Source organism: Pristis pectinata, chromosome 30, assembly GCF_009764475.1.
Source record: "Pristis pectinata isolate sPriPec2 chromosome 30, sPriPec2.1.pri, whole genome shotgun sequence".
Taxonomy (NCBI): Eukaryota; Metazoa; Chordata; class Chondrichthyes; order Rhinopristiformes; family Pristidae; genus Pristis; species Pristis pectinata.
In genome coordinates this window covers 7610562-7629694 of record NC_067434.1, presented here as the reverse complement: position 1 = coordinate 7629694, position 19133 = coordinate 7610562, and the positions used below count along the sequence as shown (strand labels likewise).

Here is a 19133-nt window from a genome sequence, read left to right as displayed (position 1 = left end):
TAGTTTTGTCAATTTATGTCATGTCAGATTCTAGACCCAACTACATGAACCCTTCAGGTGTACTTGTTCCTACTTCCCCAATAAAACTGAACTACTTAATTTATATGGTCTATCATTTTCTCCCCAAATATTTATATCACATTTCTCTGTATTAAATGTAATCTGTCATTAGTTGCCAATTTCAGCAGCCTGTGTGCCTCCAAACTGTTCACTACATTTTCAAGCTTTGTATCAGTGGTGCCAGAATTCACTTTTCCTCCAATTCAATGTAATGTGATAACAGGAGAATTAATGTGTATGCGTTGGGCTGGGGGTGGGAGAAATGAAAAGAAAGCAGAGGAAGCCCTCTAGAAGTGAGGTGCTTAAATTCAAATCATCCGCCCTTTACTTCAGCTTTGCCCTTCTGCAATCTTCCATAAGTGCCCAACTGATCAGAAGCCGACTGAAACAGGTGGATTATCTTGACAGTTAGCCAGATCCCGTCCTAGGCTACCAGCCATCAACAACAGCATCTAGACTGCCCAAATGTTTATGGATGTAAACATTTGCAAGCATTCAATGATAAAAATTAAAAATGTCAACCAAATCAAAGAAAAAGGAAATTTGTACTTACAGTTCCTTCCCCCTCCCATACTCATCCCCCCCCCCCACTAAACTCAATGGAGCTGAAGACATCGTCTGTGGTCAAATTTCTTAGCCTTGCCGAGGAATCAAAAGCAATCTATGCTGCCCTATTTGGATTCCATTTGGAGCACTTAGCTGGAGTGGACTTCAGCCTCCACTTAGGAGGCCTGAGCCTCCCTGTAGTTTCAGCTGAATAGATTTGTCAGCTTTTCAATAGAAGGCTGGGGCTGTGAGTTATTTTTGATTAATTATCTTGTGCCTGTGCCACAATTAAGTGCTAATCTAATCAAAAAAAGAACATGTCGACACTGCAAGAAAGATCAAGGTGCAAAAATATACTGATCAAACGTCACAAAATTCAGTTGCTCCATCCTTCATGTTTATTCCTCTCAATATGATTCACAACACACATTGTTTTCCCCATTCCAAGGGCCACTCAGCACAAAGCAGCAGAGGGCAAGCTGTTCCTGATCTTTAGTTTTTGAATTGAAATGAACTCAATCACAGCCTTATTTTTCACATCCATCTGCATTCTTCTGTGTATGAATACCTTGGCAAAACCAGAATCCTGCACACTGCGGAATTTAATTGTGATACACAGCTATATTACCAGAGTAGGCAAAAGTGCAAAAGAAATGTGTGCACTTCTATCCTGGCTTCAAAATGTGGAATACATCTTAAATGGTGGAAAAAGGCAGCCAAGTTGACTTGGCTCACAACATTTAGCAGAGTTACCTCATAGGTTAAAGCAAATGCTATCGAAGAACAACGGCCCTTTGCCAAATACCAAAAATGTAGGCCCAAGTCAGATGATATTTGGATTCAACAGAGTTTGGATCACATGATTCAGGTTAAAATTATGCAGGAAAGAGCAGGCTGTGTTGCTCAATATGCAATCTTTAAGAACAAAATGATAAACCAAGAGCAAAATTTGCCTGTTCCTGTGATTCAAATGATTATTCAAGATCCTTCATCACACTCTGGGAATTCCACTGCTGATTTGGCTGACACCCTCTCTCAATAACATTGAAAAATGATCAAATGTTGTTTACCACACTATGTGAGATTTCCCTATTGCAACTGATTATCACTTTTCTGAAGTAATTCATTGGCAATGCAACAATTAGGACAACTCCTGACCAATATGAAAAACAAACTTGCATTTGGACAACAAAAAAAGATTATATACAGACACACCAGTTCTTTATATGCAAGTGTTTTGAACTGCCTAATTTCTCTCCAACTTATGTCTTTATCTCTACTATGGACATGGGAAGATGCTTTGGTTACATTTATAAAGATTAACACTTCATGAGCAGCTTGCAAGCAAAACTCAAATAACCTACATAATAAAAATCTGCTACCTAACACTGATTTACTCCAATGATAATTACAACTTCCTGCCCCACAGAAAATCTGTGCTCATCTTACAGAATTTGCGCCTTTGAAATCCATGCAAGGCATTCAGAGCCTTCCAGGACCATTGCTCCTTCATTTGCTGGATTTGGAGAGGAACCCAGATTCACCAGCTGTTAAAATGTTATTGCACAAGTGCAGCTCCCCCTCAAAGGAAGAATCCACAACAGGCAACAAAATGCCACTTACCAAGCCAGCAGCAGGATCAGACTCCCTGCCCTTTTGTAAGGATGCTGCATGGTACGTTAGAACAGATGCTTGGAATTTTAAAACCATACACACTCTATAATTGGCTCCAATATAACAAGAACAGATTGCCTGGCAGAAATTTCACAAATAAAGCTAAGACCACCAAAGGTACAGGAATGTCCAAATGCTTTTGGGGAAAAAAATCCATCACATACAATAATTGAAATTTGGAGTCCAGAAGGAGGCGGTTTAGCTATAGGTCTATCGGCTCTAATCCAGTCTCTGCTTTTGGTTACAGCACATCAAATGCTCATTCAAGCACTTTTACAGAATTATTATGGTTTACTTTACTATATTTATTTGAGTATGGGGAATAAAACAAAAAGCTTGTACATCAGTGTGTTCAACAGGTAAAACTGATACAAGCTGATGTTTCTTTTCTCAAAATACTTCTTGTCAATATCTGAATTTTCATATCTTTCTCCACAATTTAGTAAACTTGACTTGAAACAATGAAATTGTAAAACATAACACAGTATATTATTAAATGAAATACAAGGAGTCATAGAACAGAATCATAGAATTGTACAGCACAGAAACGGGCCCTTGTAGCCCACCTCGACCATACCAACCTATTACCTACCCACCCACATTCCTTTATGCATTTCCTATCCAAGTGCCTGTTGAAATGCCTTTTAAATGGTGTAATTGTATCTGCCTTTACCACTTCTTCTGGCAGCTCATTCCACATAACTACAACCCTCTGTGTGGAAAAACTTGCTCACCAGATCTCCTTTAAATTTTCCCCTCACCTTAAACCTGTGCCCTCCGGTTCTAGACTCTGCTGCCCTGAGAAAAAGATTCCATCTACCCTATTTATGCCCCTTATTATTTTTACAAACCTCTACAAGGTCACCCCTCAGCCTCCTACATTCCAGTGAAAATAAACCCAGCCTATCCAACTTCTCCTTTAACTATACCCTCTATTCCAGGCATCATCCTGGTGAACCTTTTTTGCACTCTATTGCTATCACATCCTTCCTTTTGTGTGGTGACCAGAATTGTACACATTAAATCAAGCCAAATCAATGCTTTGTACAACTGCAACATGTCCCAACTCTCATACTCAATGACTCAGCCTACGAAGGCAAGTATATCAAATGCCTTTTGCACTACCTTATTCACTTGTGCCATCACTTTCAGGGAGCTATGGACTAGTATCCCAAGGTCTCTCTGTACATCATTGCTCCAAAGGACCCTGCCACTTACTCTATAGAATATCAGAATTTGACTTCCCCAAGTGCATTATGCCTCACTTGTCTGGATTAAATTCCATCCGCCACCAGTCCACCCAACTTTCCAGCTAATCTATGCCCCCCTGTACCCTCAGGCAACTTCTTTATTATATGTAACTCTAGCCATTTTCGTGCCTTCTTCAAACTTACTAATCAGACCACCCACATTCTCATTCAAGTCATTTATATACAATTACAAACAATAAGGTTCCACACTGATTCACAGCATACCACATCCACCACTGCCGTCTCCTATCACCAAACCAATTTTTGGATCCAGTTTGTCAGAACACCTCAGATCCCTTGTGCCTTAACCTTATGGACCAGCCTACCAAGCAGGACCTTGTCAAAAGTCTTGCTGAACTCCTCGTAACCCACGTCTACTGCTCTGTCTTCGTCAATTTTCTTAGTTACCTCCTCAAAAAAAAACTCCAGGATTTGAGAGACGTGATCTTCTCTGCACAAAACCAGGCTGACTCCTCCTGATCAGTCCCTGCCTTTCCAAGTGAACATAATCCTGTTGCTCAGAATTTCCTTCAATAACTTCCCTACTTCTGATGTAAGGTTCATCACCCTGTAGTTTCCAGGCTTATCCCTACTACCTTTCAGGAATTCAAATTTTGTTTTCTCCCCCCTCCACCCCCACACATATTGGTGTGGGTGAGAAAATTTCATTTTAAATTCAAGGAAGGTTTTTTTTTGTAAAACTGAAGTCCTCAAAATGGTGGACTTGTACATTGATGTGACCTATACACCAGATTTTAAAATGTCCAAATCATTGATATAATATGCATAGGATCCACATTGCAAACAACTTTTCAGTCACCAAAACACTAATTAACATGTCTAACTTGAAAAACTTAACCATAGATGCACACCTATTGTCCTCTATTCATTTTCTAATGGCTTTCAGAACAAATTTCTGAACTTGGCATATGCTACTTCCCACAACACCAACATCCTTTATCAATTTAGTTTTACACTGTTTGCTGCAAATTCTGATTTGTAGCCTTGCTTGCTCATTATAGAACTGAGAGAGGAATCTGCATCGAGAAGATACTCACTGAACATTTCTAGGTTTTGACCAAGCCATATCCCGAGTTTCCTTCAAGCCCAGACGCAAGCCATTTACTGCACCGATAGCAGCACCTGATGAAACAAAATATTTGGAAGGCAATTCCAGGTTTTTAAAAAAAATATCAAATTCTTTTTCCAGAGAAACTGGTGCCAAATGCTAAGTAACACAAACTTGAAATAAATTATAAACACATGGACAATTAGCCTTCTTAATACCTGTGATCAAGCTGTGTTACTTGTTAAAACAGATCTATTGAAAAGCATCCACATGTTGGATTACCAATGCATACATTTCCACATCATCAAGGACTCTGTACGTAACCCTGCCAATTAGCCAAGTAAGGAACCATTATGAAATAATTCCCAAAGGATCAAGATTACATTGATTTTACTTGCACATTATAACCAGGAACTGTGGGATGCTCGTCCACATTTATTCACCCACCCTTAATGCTAAATAAAACGCAGCTCTCTCCAGGTTCTATCCAGAACTTAAACATTTCCCTTCATTTCCAGTGACCTGACATCTCCCACTGACCTATTATTAGACAGTAGGAATGGTAACAAAATGAATTATCTACACAGATTACTACAGAGCAGTTTCTTTTTGGAGAAGGGGAGGGTACAAGAAGATCAAGTCAATGTGCATTATGCATTCCCAGACAAGTATACCATAGTTCCCTCAATGTTCCATGAAGCACTTTAGTGTAGACAAAAGTCCAACTTGATGTAAAAATCTTCTATTCTCTAAGTCAACAATGATTTTTTGTCACTGCTCCATACCTGTGCATCACTAACACTTTCCAACCTTGGAGCTAAACCTATACACCTTGCATGGGAGACCTCAGTTGTGTGTTAGTTGATACATCTACCAGTGACATTGAGAGCCTACAGGCTCAGTTGGCACGATTGATTCAGTGACAAAAAGAAGCAAACATACCAGTCATACAGCAGCCACCAATTGTAAAAAATGCCAGCTCAAATCTTCCTCTCGTCTTATTTGCTCCTGTTGGTAATATAAATTCATCAGTATCCTGAAAAAGAATAAAAGGTGAGAATTAATCTCTACAGTGAAAGTTAATCTTACAATACATCTCTCTCAGATCTCCCCTGCTGCTGATATCTCCATCCCATCCAGGATCACGTGTTAAAAATGCCAATGTAACTCATTTCCATTAATTATCCAAATGTCCTCTTCCACTTGTACCATCAAAAATCACAAGGAAATTGAACAAATCTACTGACAAAAGAAATACAGGGCTTAATACTGACAGTGGAAAAGGATTAAAAAGCATGTAAATTGTTTTCATTTCCATCACCAATGTACTGTGAATATTGGAAATCCGAAATTAATGAGAGAAAATGATGGAAGTAATAAGCAGGTCAAATAACACTTGATTAAAATAGTAAAACTCGTTATACACTTGGGCAAAGTAAAAATGGGACCCAGAGTTTAAAAAAAGAGGATACTAACCATTAGAGGTAGATTTTGAAAATGAGCTAGAACATAGACATCAGCTTTAATATTCAGCCACAAAGATACAACTTAAAAACTATTGGATCACAGGTGAATACAGAAACAGAATAGGTTTACAGAAATAATGTTAATTATCTTAAAGCTTGATGGTGCAGTGGTGATACTATACTTTGATCAACCCACAAAATGATAGATTAAAAAACTCAATCATGTAAAATGAGAAAAAGCTACAAGGTTAGAAAAACACAGGCTGTACAACCTAAATTAAAAGCTAACAAAAAGGGTATGTGACTTTATGGAGGACTGTTAAAGCATCATGTTTTATAGATAAAATAAACGGATTATCGCCTTAATGTAAATGCAGAAATGGAAATAAGTACATTTAAAACTTGGAGTGTAGTTGCTTCTTCAAGATCACTCAAAAGTTTCAAACAAAAACCCTCAAATTCTCTACAAGCTGGACGAAATGTTTAATGAGCTAACAGGGTAAGTTACTAAACAGCATGCAGCATTTGCCACCTATGTGGATTTTCAGAAACTATTCAGTAAAGTCCAACAGAAAAAGGTGGTTAGCAAAATTGATGCCCATGGAATTTAAGGGCCAGTAACAGCATGGACAGAAAATTGGCTTAAAAGACAGGAAGCAGAATGTTGTGGTACACTGTCATTTTTCAGACTGGAGGACGGTAGACAGAAATGTTCTTCAGGAATCCATTGCCGGACCACTGCATTTTTAATATACATTAGTGAATGAGACAAAGGTGTACAAGGTAAAATTTCCAAATTTACAGATGCCAAGGCTTGGAATTATGGTAAATATGAAGGCACGAATAGACTTTAGGAAGCCATGGGTAGGCTGAATGGGCAGACAGGTGGCACATGAAATACACTAGAGAAATATGAAGTCATTTACTTTTACAAACAAAAATAATAGAGTATAGACTAAATGATACCATTCTAAAGGAGGTGCAGGAACAGACAGGCCTGGAAATATCTATGGCAAAATTCTTTAAAATGGTAGATCACATCCAGAGAGTGGCTGCAAAGCATTCATAAGTTTGAGATTCATAGAGGCAAAGAATACAAAAGACTAAATACTAAACCTATACAAAACACTAGTGAGGCCACTACTACATCCAAATCTGGTTATCTAACTCTCAGAAGGATGTGGCAATCCTAGAGAAGGTATAGAAGATATCTACCAGAACAGATCCAGGGATGAGGGATTCAACTACAAGGCTGGAGGAAGCTAGGCTTGCTCTCCTTGGGGGATAAAGATGGTCAAGAAGTGATGTAATAGAAGTTATAAGATTATGGCAGTTTAGGCAGGCTATCAGTTCAAGGACCAAGGGACAGGCATTTAAGAATCTGGGGTAAAAAAAATGCAAAGGGGTTGCAAGAACAAAAAAAGCCTCAGTAGTTGTGATCTTAAACTGACTGTAGATATAGTGGGTATAGAATTAATTAGCACCTTCAAAAGAGAATTGGATTTGCACTTCAAAGAATTTTTTTTGGTGCTTTGGGGAAAAGCAGGGATATAGAAATGTTCTGCAGGCAACTGCTGTGGGCTCAATGAGACACTTGTTTGCCTTTTGTGCAGTAACAATTCTATGCATTTCAATATCTAACACGTCTACCAAATAAAATAATGCACAAAGACTAATTTAAAATCTAATTGGATGCTGTGAAGGGAGTGCAATGGCATCAACAAGAAGAGCTGCAACCAACCAAAGAGTCCAAGATGAAATAGCTATCCCGTGACCATTACAGCAAAACTCTGATAATCCACTATACCACTGTTCAGAAATCCTGATGGTTCAGCATCGGGCTCGTTGGGTGTTACCTGTGCTCCCTTTAAACTCACTGGAACATTTATTATACTACTGTACAACATCTTAAAAATAAATTAAAAGTATATTGTGGTGCTAATAGGAATAACAACCAAGAATCTGGAAAATCTGCCAGTCCGACACCTAAATCATGAGGGTGCCAGATTATTGGCATTTTAGTGTGGTTGTTACAATATCCTGGCACTAGATGGCATGATGCATCTGTTCATTGAGAAACAAGGCAAATAGACAAGGTTCTCTCCCCACAAATAGACAAAATGTTTCCCTCCCCACCTTTTCTCCTACCCCAACAAGAAAAGGCCATCAACAAAAAAAAATCTCATACTTGTGCTATCTGGTTAAATTAGTTTAAACTGAAGCTACTCTTCAAAAGCCTGGGCACATGGGAAATATATAAATATTAGATACACAGAAGTACAAGTAGGGAAAAGGACCATTTTGATAAATGATTGCAAAACTCCATGAGGATAGAAGCATTTCTTTGCCATGCTGCTTCAGTACTGGGTTGAGAGATTCCATAAAAACTGCTGGTTAAATGCAGGATTGAGGGAAATAGTTAAAACACAGATGGAAAGAACCGTCTCCTCTTTCCTTGCCCTTAGCTTTTCCTCTGTGCCTTCTCTTTGGTGATCTAGTTCTTCCACCCTCTTTTAACACAGCAGCTGCTTGTCTGTGGATACTACAAATCCAATGACATGCTGAAGCTGTGCAATTCAGCACTTCATATAGCTGTGGTCCTGATCTTCTGGCACTATCTCTGCCACTTCCATGATTCCTCTACTGTGCTGTCCCATCAATGGTACAGACCTGCTAGAGATGACAGCCAAGTGATCTAGAGTGAAGGGAGTGGCCTTGGGAGGTCTCAACAAATTCCAGGCTCCATGAAGTATCATGGTACCAAATAAATACTAGTTTGTCACCTTCACTCAACTGATGAGGTAGTCTTTCATAGTGACGTTTAACATGGAAAAGCGCTGAAAGTGCTTTACTCCGTGTCAGGGCAACACCCTGCTGTCCAGATTAGTCTGAAGGACGCAGCCAGTTACTAAAAGACTGCATTTGTGCCAGATGTCAAGTGAACTAACATGAAGGAAATTATTTAGTCTAGTCCTCATCAACCTACTTTCCAAACAGGTCTATAACCATGACTTATGGATGTAACCACAGCACAGTCCTTCAAGAAATTTCACTTCTTCACAGAGGGCATGCTTCATAGTGTTATGTGGCACCAGCATTGTGCTAAATGGGATAATCTCCCCATCATCTCATTATGATGATCTCCTTATGACAATCTCACTTTAAGTCGTAGTCTTCATTACTATCCAGCACAAGGACCAACAATGGTTTCACAATGAACGTATAAGACCATGTTATGAATAACGTCTGTCACATGAATGAAAGGAAAATAGAGGGATATGGGCATTCTAATAGGTAGGAGGGACTAGCCATGTTGGCACAACATTATGGGCCGAAGGGCCTGTTCTGTGCTGTACTGTTCTATGTTCTACCATTTTACTTTCAAATAGTTGTTTCCAGTCCACTTTAGCAAAATTTCAGGATGTAAAATTGCCACTGTTCCAGTTTATAATTGCCCCCCCACCCCATGTTTTATCCTTGTGCTTTTCTATAACTATGCTGTCTAATTGAATTGTGATCACTGCCTCCAAAATATTCTCTCCTGTCACGCTTTCCATTTGCCCGTGTTTGCTACCTAAAAACTAAGTTCAGCACCATGGACTCTCTTGCTGATTAAGATAATTCTCCTGGATGCATTTCAAGAATTCTGTGCCTTCTACATCCTTCACTGTTGTTGTCCCCACTATTGTTACAGGTAGTTGAAATCTGCTATTACTGCCTTATTATTGCTACATTTCTTAAAACAGCAAAAAAAAGTGAAGCTACCTTCACTTACCAAGTTCCTATCTCCACCTTCCTGTTTGGTGGCCTATATGCTCCCAATAATGTGATTGAACCATTTCCACCTCCCCCCCCACCCCCCCATCTCATGTGGTCTCATTGCTTTTAAGTACATCATTCATCTCACAGCTGTAACTTTCCTTAAACAATATTACTGACCCCCTTTTCCTTAAACCTTCACTCCTACATCTTGCCTGAGATTTTGTAATTTCCCATTTCTTTTAATCATGTTTCACAAGTAGCCAGATCAAATTCACACAATATATCCATGCCCTCAGTTCACTGCCTCTCTTCTCATGACTCTTTACATTAAATACATAGCTAGGTGCTTTATTCTCCTGCTTTCCAACTCATTTCTCTGACTCCAGACTTATTTACTAAATCACTACCTTCCATATCCACCGTTGCCTCTTTCTCTACCAAAACTGTTGTCTGGTTCCCATTACCTACCAAGCTAGTTTATATCCCCCCACAATGGAATTAGCAAACCTTCCTTAAAAGATATTGGTTCAGCACTATTGGGCAGGTAGAGATTGCACTTCTTCCAATACCAGTCTCAAAGCCCCAAGAGGTTAAAAGCCTCCTTCTTGCAATTCATTTTAGCCAGCATTCACTTGCATTATCATCCATTTCCATATTCACCTGCACATGACAGCTCTAAGAATCTGGAGGTTACTATCTTAGAAACCTTTTCATTAATTGTAGATCCCTTTATTTTCCTGCAGGGCCAGGTCTTTTTGACTTTATGACTGCTACCAATATGGGCTACAATCTCTAGCTATATACCTCCACCACCCCCCACCTCACCCTCAGAAAGTTCTGTGGTTTCAGGCACCAGGAAGGATACACAATCACCTTGAAGTCATACCTTTGGTACAGAAATGGCTATCTGCCACCAATACAGAATCCCCTTTCACAGTAGCCATATCCATGTCTGGCTGTACTCCCATAAAGAACCATTGCCTGTTCCAGTACTCAGAGGTGAATACCCATCAGAGAACATGATGGACTTAATGGGGGTTCCTGCATTATCTATCTGGTCTGCTCATTCTACTCAGCAGTCGTCCAGTACTCCTCTGGCTGCAGTGCTCAAGCTGTGGGCTGGCAGCTTTCTGTACTGTACTATTCATTTAACACCCAACTTCAAGGATGTACTATAATGACTGGAGCAAAAACCTGCAGATGCTGGAAATTCAAAACAAAAAGAGCATCAGTAGGAAGATAAATAGAAAGTACATTTAAGAATAGGAAAAGTGAGGACACAAGTGTTTTATTTTAAGTTGCAGAGGAATAGGGGAGAACAAAAGGAACACCTGTGAAAGAGTGCAAACCAAACTTGTCAAAGTAACAACTACTTTAAAAACCAGCAGTTACAGAGAGGTGAAAAAAATAGAAACTGCATCAAAAAAAATAGCAAAATCTGTACACAGGGGTAAGGGAGAACGAGGGCAAGAGAGAAATTGTTAAATTCAGTATCAAGTTCCAAGGGCTGCAATATACCCACATAGTGCATAAGGTGCTATTCTCTGAGCTAACATCAGGCATCTTTGGATCAACATAGAAGCTGAAGGCAGAGAGATTAGAATTGGGGTGAGATGGAGAATTAAAGTGACAGACAACCTGGAAAAGTCAGGGTCACTTTGCCGGAATGAACTAGGTTGCTTTGCAAAGCAGTCACCCAATCTGTGTATGGGTCTTCTTCAGTGTGTGTGTGTGTGTGGAGGGGGGGTGGGGGGGGGGGGGGGGGGGTGGTATCTTAAAACACATTAAATTGGAAACAGTGCTAGTGAATTGTTGCTTAAAGCTGCTCAAAATCCGAAATCTAGATTTGTGCTCTTTCTGCTGGCTGCACTTCCTATTTCAGGGTGCAAGGGGCATTATGAATTTTCCAGAAGGCACAGGCTCTGCATTCAACAGACTGAAAGCCCTGCCATGCCTCTATTTACTAGTTTGTAACAGAACAGTACAGCACAGGAACTGGTTCTTTAGCCAAAGATGTTAATTAGGAATTAAAAATTTAAGAGCTTTCAGTTCAATACATAACACCCGCCTACTTTACTAGTTTATTTGATTAACTTACTCAAGTTAACCCTATATATTTATATTTATCAACAAGCAACCTCCCTTTCCTCCTTTTCAGCAAATTCCCAATCTTCTCTCTTTGCCAAGGTACATTCTTTAAAATGAGCTATAAATACCCATCGTATTTTTAGAAGCAGGTTATCCATTTCAACTGGCTGAATTTTGGAAAATCTGAATGCTCCTTGGATCTGGAGCAACAACATGGATTATATGTTATTGAATGGAAAAGATCGAGAGCTGGATTTCAGGCCTTGAGCTGCAGTTGGTGTCACCATATCACATCTATGAGGCAGAGTGAGGACTGACTGTTCGCCAGCAGTGGGTCTCTGCGGTGTAGTGGTACATTTCTGCTCCTTCTCGATCCATATTAAACTTGGCAAGAGAAAGCTAACACTTTTTTGATGGAGCATGCTTAATGCCAGCTTTGACCTGGGCACCCAACCAACAGGAGATTAAAAAGAGAGGTTGGATTCATCAAGACATTAATCCCAGTCCTAGAGAGTTGCTAGAGAAGCTCAAGAAACCTCACAAACATAGCAGTGGCCTTTCCACTGCTGGATTTGGCAGCACTCTTCTTGCTTTAGCAGACAAGTAAAAGACGTAATGAATTTTCCACCTTCCAATACTTTCCTGTTGTCAGCTCAGATGAAACACGGACCATTTTTCTTTGGGTTGTAGGTTAGACATTTGGCCAGAATGTCATTTACCAATGGAAATGAGGACAGCCAATATACACTGTCCTTAACCCTCACTCCAACAATTTGAAGAAAAATTACAAAATATATCTAAATAATAACTAGGGTCCCCATGACCATGAAGCTTTGATAGTTCAATCCCTACTCCAACTAATTACTGACATGATAGGTGCTGTTGTTCCAATTTAGAATTTATCAAGGTGGTACAAAGAATACTTTTCCCCAAATTCAATAGAACAGCCAAAGATGAAATACAGACAAACAAATGGAGGAAATCACTAGAGCTTTGAGGGTCTGATTACAGAACTTTGAAATTAGTTCATTATGACATTATTTCAGTCCAATGAATCCATGCCAGCTCATCAGAGCAATCCCATTTACCTACTAATTTTCCCTGTAATCTATTCCTCCTCACATGCCCATCACCTCTCCCCAGATTCTACCACTCACCTATACACTAGCCGTAATTTACAGTGGCCATTTAACTTGCATCTTTGGATCTAGGAGGAAACTGGAGCATGAAACTCATGCTGTCACAGGGAGAATGTGCAACTCCACACAAACAACACCAGAGATCGGGATTGAACCCAGGTCACTGAAGCTGCGAGATAGCAGCTAGCTGCACCACCCTCCAGTTAGTGGGACACCCACTCACGAGCAAATCAAAAAATTCTCTACCCAAAGGCACTTTTGCCAGGAGGACAGTGGTTCAAGATGGATCAGCACCATATTCTCAAGACCAATTAGGCCAGACTAGAACCGCTGGCCTTGTCGGCACTGCCCACATTTCAAAAACTGAATAAATAAAAGCTAATTAATGAAGTGCAGAACCGAAATTACACTATCATGTCATAAACTAATCTGAATTGTGTATCTGCCCTACATCATTAATGAAAACACAAGTTATTCTATCCATCACAACGATAAAAAAAAATTAACCGATTTGTTCCAACCAATGTAGAGCCTTGAATATTTCAGACAGAAACACTTTCTACTCACCTGGATCAAATATCTAGGATCAAGGTTCAGGTATGGAGACAAGGGGCTCATTCCAGTCACTGAAAACAGTAAGACAGCAACAGTTAGCCCCAGCCGCATTCTCTGTTGTTTTCCCCCTCCTCTCCCCACCAAAGCACACATTTCCTTCCCCCCCCCCCCCCAACCACACCCAGAAATTGATGAATGGCATCTCACAGGGAGCCCAGAGCTTCCACATAATATTTTCTTTGAGAATTTCCTCTTTCCAAGAATGGAGATCCTCACAATGGTTTCTTGATCATCTTGGCATACTGGATGAGGACCCATTTTAATATTCATTTTCGAGCGGAACTGGATTGCACACATTTTTGGTGCACTAAAACAGATGCATTTAGCACTAATGCTCATTTAGGTTGCCTGCAAAACAAAATGCAATATTGGCTAAAATGAAGTTCAAAACAACATCAGGATGGTTTAGACCTGGAAAACAGCCAGAAGAGGGCACGTATAGTGGTTGATGCAGCTTCTTGCATCTCATCCACTAAGGAGCATCAGGAGGTTTGCTAAGTTAGATCCCATCCACTGTGTCTCAAGATGGAGGGGATGCACTGTGATTTGGGGAGCCATTGGCCACTGCAAGTGCCAGGAGGACAAGCTCGAGGATGTCTCTGGCATTGATTTTTCCCCACAGCAGTGAATAGGGAGACTTCCCTGTAGTTCCTCTAGCTGGAAGTCTCCTTGCTTGAAGATAATCATGATTTTGACAAACACCTTGCATCACCGCCTGGTATGGAGGCTCCAATGGCAGGATCGAAAGAGGCTGCAGAGGGTTGTAGACTCAGCCAGCTCCATCACAGGCACAATCCTCCCCACCATTGAGGACATCTTCAAGAGGCAGTGCCTCAAGGCGGCGACATCCATCATTAAGGTCCCTCTCCAGCCGGGACATGCTCTCTTCGTGTTACTACCATCGAGGAAAAGGTACAGGAGCCTGATGACCCACACTCAACATTTCAGGAACAGCTTCTTCCCCTCCACCATCAGATTTCTGAATGGTCCATGAATACGACCTCATTATCTCTTTTACACTACTTACAGTAATTTTTACATCTTGCACTGTACTGCTGCCACAAAGCAACAAATTTCACGACATATGTCAGTGATAATAAACCTGATTCATCTCTTCTCAGATGCAGATCATGAGATTATGGATTCATGACTGGTACTCTTCACTGTTGAGTGTTAAAACTTCATTGGGGATACCATCTTCCCCCACGGCCTTGTATTTTTAGCAACAAACAAAGTGCAAACAATGTACTGGAGGAACTCAGCAGGTCATGCAGCATCTGTGGGACAAAAGAAATTGCTGATGTTTCGGGTCAAAACCCTGCATCAGGACTTGTCCTTACCTCAGCTCCAACCCCTGCCACGTCTTCACCATCCCCCCTGACCTCCCCCTCTCTGATGCTGAGTCCTCAGGAAAGGCCTCAACTCCGCAGCCCTGTGCCCACACCTCAATGAGTTCCAGGCCCACCATGATGTGGAGCTCTTCTTCCGTCACCTCCGTGGCTATTTCTTTGGAAAGAAGTCCTCACTCCCCACTGATGACCCCTTCTCACATCTCCAACACTCCTGTTCGTCTTGGACACCCCGGCTTCCAGCTCTGCCTTGTATTTTTAGTTGGGATATGATCTTTTGAATTCCAAACAGTTTACATTAGCATTAACTGTCCTTCTTACCTGGATGTTACCAGTTTGACAAATCAATAAAGCATCGTATTACTAACCGAGGCACCATGAAAACTGTCAACATTGACTAAAGCCATAGAGGCAGGAGGGAAGAATTATTTTTCGGGAACTAGCGGACGGTATAAATTTCTCTCTAAATATATCCTAAAGCCACGGACAGTTTACTGTAAAATGCTGCAAGTCTCCCCAGAACAGTATAAAAGGTTCCTTAGGATTTGGAAAGTAGACATACTAGTCAGTAAAAAAAAATCTTCCAGAACCGCCTACAGATAATGAGAAAGTGAAATACTACAGATGCTGGAAATCTAAAATTAAAATATAAAACACTGAAGGTCAGGAAACATCTTTGGCAGCAGCTTAAAACTTATTCAATTTCGAACTTTCCCCAGATCCCATGAAAGATCAATCTGAAATGTTAACTCGGATTCTCTTTGCACAGACGCTATCTGATCTGCTGAGTATTCCCAGCATTTTCTGTTTTATGCCTAATAAACAATGTTTCATAAAAATAATTCAGAGATTGCTTTTACCTATACATAATTAAAACCTATAACAACCATTATCTTACCAAAAGAAAATTCATGAAGGGAAATGAGTACCAAGGTAGGTTTTGTCATTTGCACTGTGAAATCCCTTTAGAATGATTGAGCACATTTTCATTATTAAATGCATATCAGTATAAAAAGATTCCTTTGTTGCTAATACAAGTTAAAATCCTCTGGCTGCACGTTGACAAAACACTTTTGTGTTCCTGTGCCCTTGACAATGAGCTACACTACTCAAGTATCAACTCCATCTTACTCTTCTCAGATACTTCAAGCTAAGCTCATAAAAATGCAACTTTGTACAAGATCTTTTTTTTCTCTCTCATACTCACATTTTTTTCCTTTAATTACACTGAAACACATAAAATACCACCAAAAGGAAACACAGATCATCTCCGCATCTACTTCTTTCCCACCCCCAACAATCCCAAAGTTTCCCACGTCATCTCCCCCGGAAAATACACATTTCATTAGATGTTGCTGAACATTCAAATGCTCTCAACCATGCATCTACTTAACCTTCTCAAGTATTAATACAGAACAGTTGTCCTCAAGTACTAGGACTCATCATCCCATCACCTTCCTCCACACCACACTTTGCTACCTATCCATAATCATAGGAATCAACATTGAATTTCGGCCTTAACCTCAAAACTTTTTCAGTATCTCAATTCTTCTTGTCACTGCAATTCCTCCAAACTTAAGTTATATGGATCCACTACCATGGAATCTCACATTCCTCACTCCACTCACAGTCACTTCAAGAGCCTCTTCTTCAAATATACTATTCCTTATCTTCCTCCTCAACCCTTTCCCCTAAGATTTGACAGATCTTCCTGGTTACACTGAAAGCACTTCAAAAGTATTTCACAAGCACCATCTAAACATCCCAAAAGCAATACACTGTTTACCTTAATAACTCTCCCTCATCATTAATTAATGGAAAAGCAAAGAAAAAAATCCTACAGATGCTGGAAATCAGAAATAAAAACATAAAATAACAAGTCAGGCAGTATCTGGGGGAGGTGGGGGGAGAAGACACCACATTAATGTTTAGGTTGATGACCTGAAAAGCTAACTCTCTTATACAAGCTAATGTATTTCACCAGGTTTACTGTTGGCTCACTGTCCCCTGATGGGGAAGCATGGTGGTTCAGCAGTTCAGGCAGGGTCCTCCAGCATCTTGTTTGTTGCTCTGGATTCCACCATCTACAGTCTCATGTCTCCATGAAGACAGACCTACATTTTATACAGCACCTTTCACACCAAGTAGAATATGACTAGATATTCTGATGAACAGGAATGTAACAGATAATGATGATGAAGTATAGTATTATTCCTTTGAGAACTTGACTTAAATCTGATATTACATCATAGTTTTCCTTGTGTCAGCTTTCAGGAATGAAAATCGGATGAATATACAGTTCAATCATATAACCTTGTACAACACTGACGACCAGATCACTTGTCAGTACACGTACGAGTAGGAAAATTCATCATTTACATAAGAGATGCTCATAGCCAGTGCGGATAGCCGTATTTTTTAAAGCCAGTTAACATCTAGAGCCAGTTTTAATTGACTAACTGGTACTAGGTGCGATCGGAGGGATTTACTGCTGACAGTTTGACGTTTAGGAGCTGCCCCTTTAGCCCGGGACGATGGCCGGGCGAGCGGCCGCACTCGGCGCCCACGGCCCACCCCGCCATACTCACAGGGGACGCGGGAAAGGTCGGGCTGGGAGTAATCGGCCCCCGAACTCCCGGCTGCTCCCGCACCGCCGCCGAAAAGGCCGAAGCCGGCTCGCAAACCTCCGCCCGTTCCCGAGTTGTCCATCCTTTATCGAAGTGGAAACAAACGACAAGGAGAAGCCGGTCACCTGCCGCCGGGCCCTCACTCACGGCCCGCCCGCACCATAGCAACCGGCGTCCGCACGACACCTCACGGCACCTCGGCCACCACACTTTACGGCGCATATACCACGTGACACGCACGTTGCCGCCACGCTTGCCGCCATGATGGTGAGGCCATGAGGTCATTGGTACTTACAAATAGTTATTTGCTCACCTTTTATCATGGAAGTTTAAAAAGTACAAGCGTGATATACATTTATGTTATTTAATTTTATTTGTTAGATCATTTAATTGTGTTACATTTTTGTCCTTTTATATGGAGAACACCAAAGCTCTACTAAGGTCAGGGGAGGGAATTTTCACATCTCTGTATGAAATAGGAGGTCATTGGGATCTGGACTCTGGTTGAATTTCTGGCCAATATTGTTGTCCAGGCAACAGAAAGGACACCTAGAAGACGAAACACAACAAAAAAGTTGCAGATGCTAGGAAATCTGGAAGAATAAAAGTGCTGGAAATATTCAGTGGCTTAGGCAGCTTCTGTGGAGGGAGAAGCAATGTTAACCTTTCAGAAGCAAACTGCTGGAGGAAGTCAGTGGGTCAGGCGGCATCTGTGGAAGCAAAAGAATTGTTGCTGTTTTAGATCAAAAGCCTGCATCGTGACTCATAAGAATGTTGTAACTTAATGTTATAAGAATCTCAAAGTGTTTCATAAGAACAGGCGGCACAACATGGTGGGCAGAAGGGCCTGTATTGTGCTGTATTGTTCTATGGTTCTAATGTGAGGGGTAGAAGTAGGACCATTTGATCCCTGGTGCCACTCATTTAGATCTTTTACCTCAGTTCCACTTTACTAATATATCCATTGATTCCAAAATATCTGAAGACCAATTGAACTTTGCCTTGAGTTTACTTGGTGACCAAGCTTCCACAGTCCTTTTATATGGAGAACACCAAAGGTCTACTAAGGTCAGGGGAAGGAATTTCCATATCTCTGTATGAAATAGGAGATCATTTTGGTCTATGCTGTCTCACAGAGCAATCCCATTCTCCCACTAAGTTTCCCTGTAACTATTGTCCCCATATTTATGCTCATCTCAGTCCTGAATGGCCACCTCTTATCTTGAGACTGTTCTTGATACCCAAGTCAGGGGAATAATCATCCTTGCACCTACACTATCAAGCCCTGTACATTTAAATAAGATCAGCTCTCATTCTTCCAAAGAAATAAAAACAGAAAATGCTGGAAAAATTCAGCAAGTCAGGCAGCATTTGTAGAAAGTGAAACAGCTAACATTTCAGGTCGAAGACTTGATCAGAGCTCATCAGCTTCCACAGATGTTGAATGACTTGCTGAGTTTTTTCAGCATTTTCTATTTCTATTTCAGA

General features: G+C 40.6%; 1 protein-coding gene across 1 annotated transcript in view; it reads right to left on the bottom strand.

The window, feature by feature from the left end:
• Positions 1-17830, bottom strand: part of timm23a (translocase of inner mitochondrial membrane 23 homolog a (yeast)) — a 34705-nt gene extending 16875 nt beyond the window's left edge. The window contains exons 1-4 of the mRNA XM_052041772.1: positions 17607-17830; positions 13622-13680; positions 5542-5635; positions 4589-4673 (exon numbers count right to left, since the gene is read on the bottom strand). Of these exons, the coding sequence (XP_051897732.1) occupies positions 4589-4673; positions 5542-5635; positions 13622-13680; positions 17607-17727 (359 nt within the window). The 5' untranslated portion in view covers positions 17728-17830. The remainder of the gene's footprint in view (positions 1-4588; positions 4674-5541; positions 5636-13621; positions 13681-17606) is intronic.
• Between the last annotated feature and the right edge of the window lie 1303 nt (positions 17831-19133).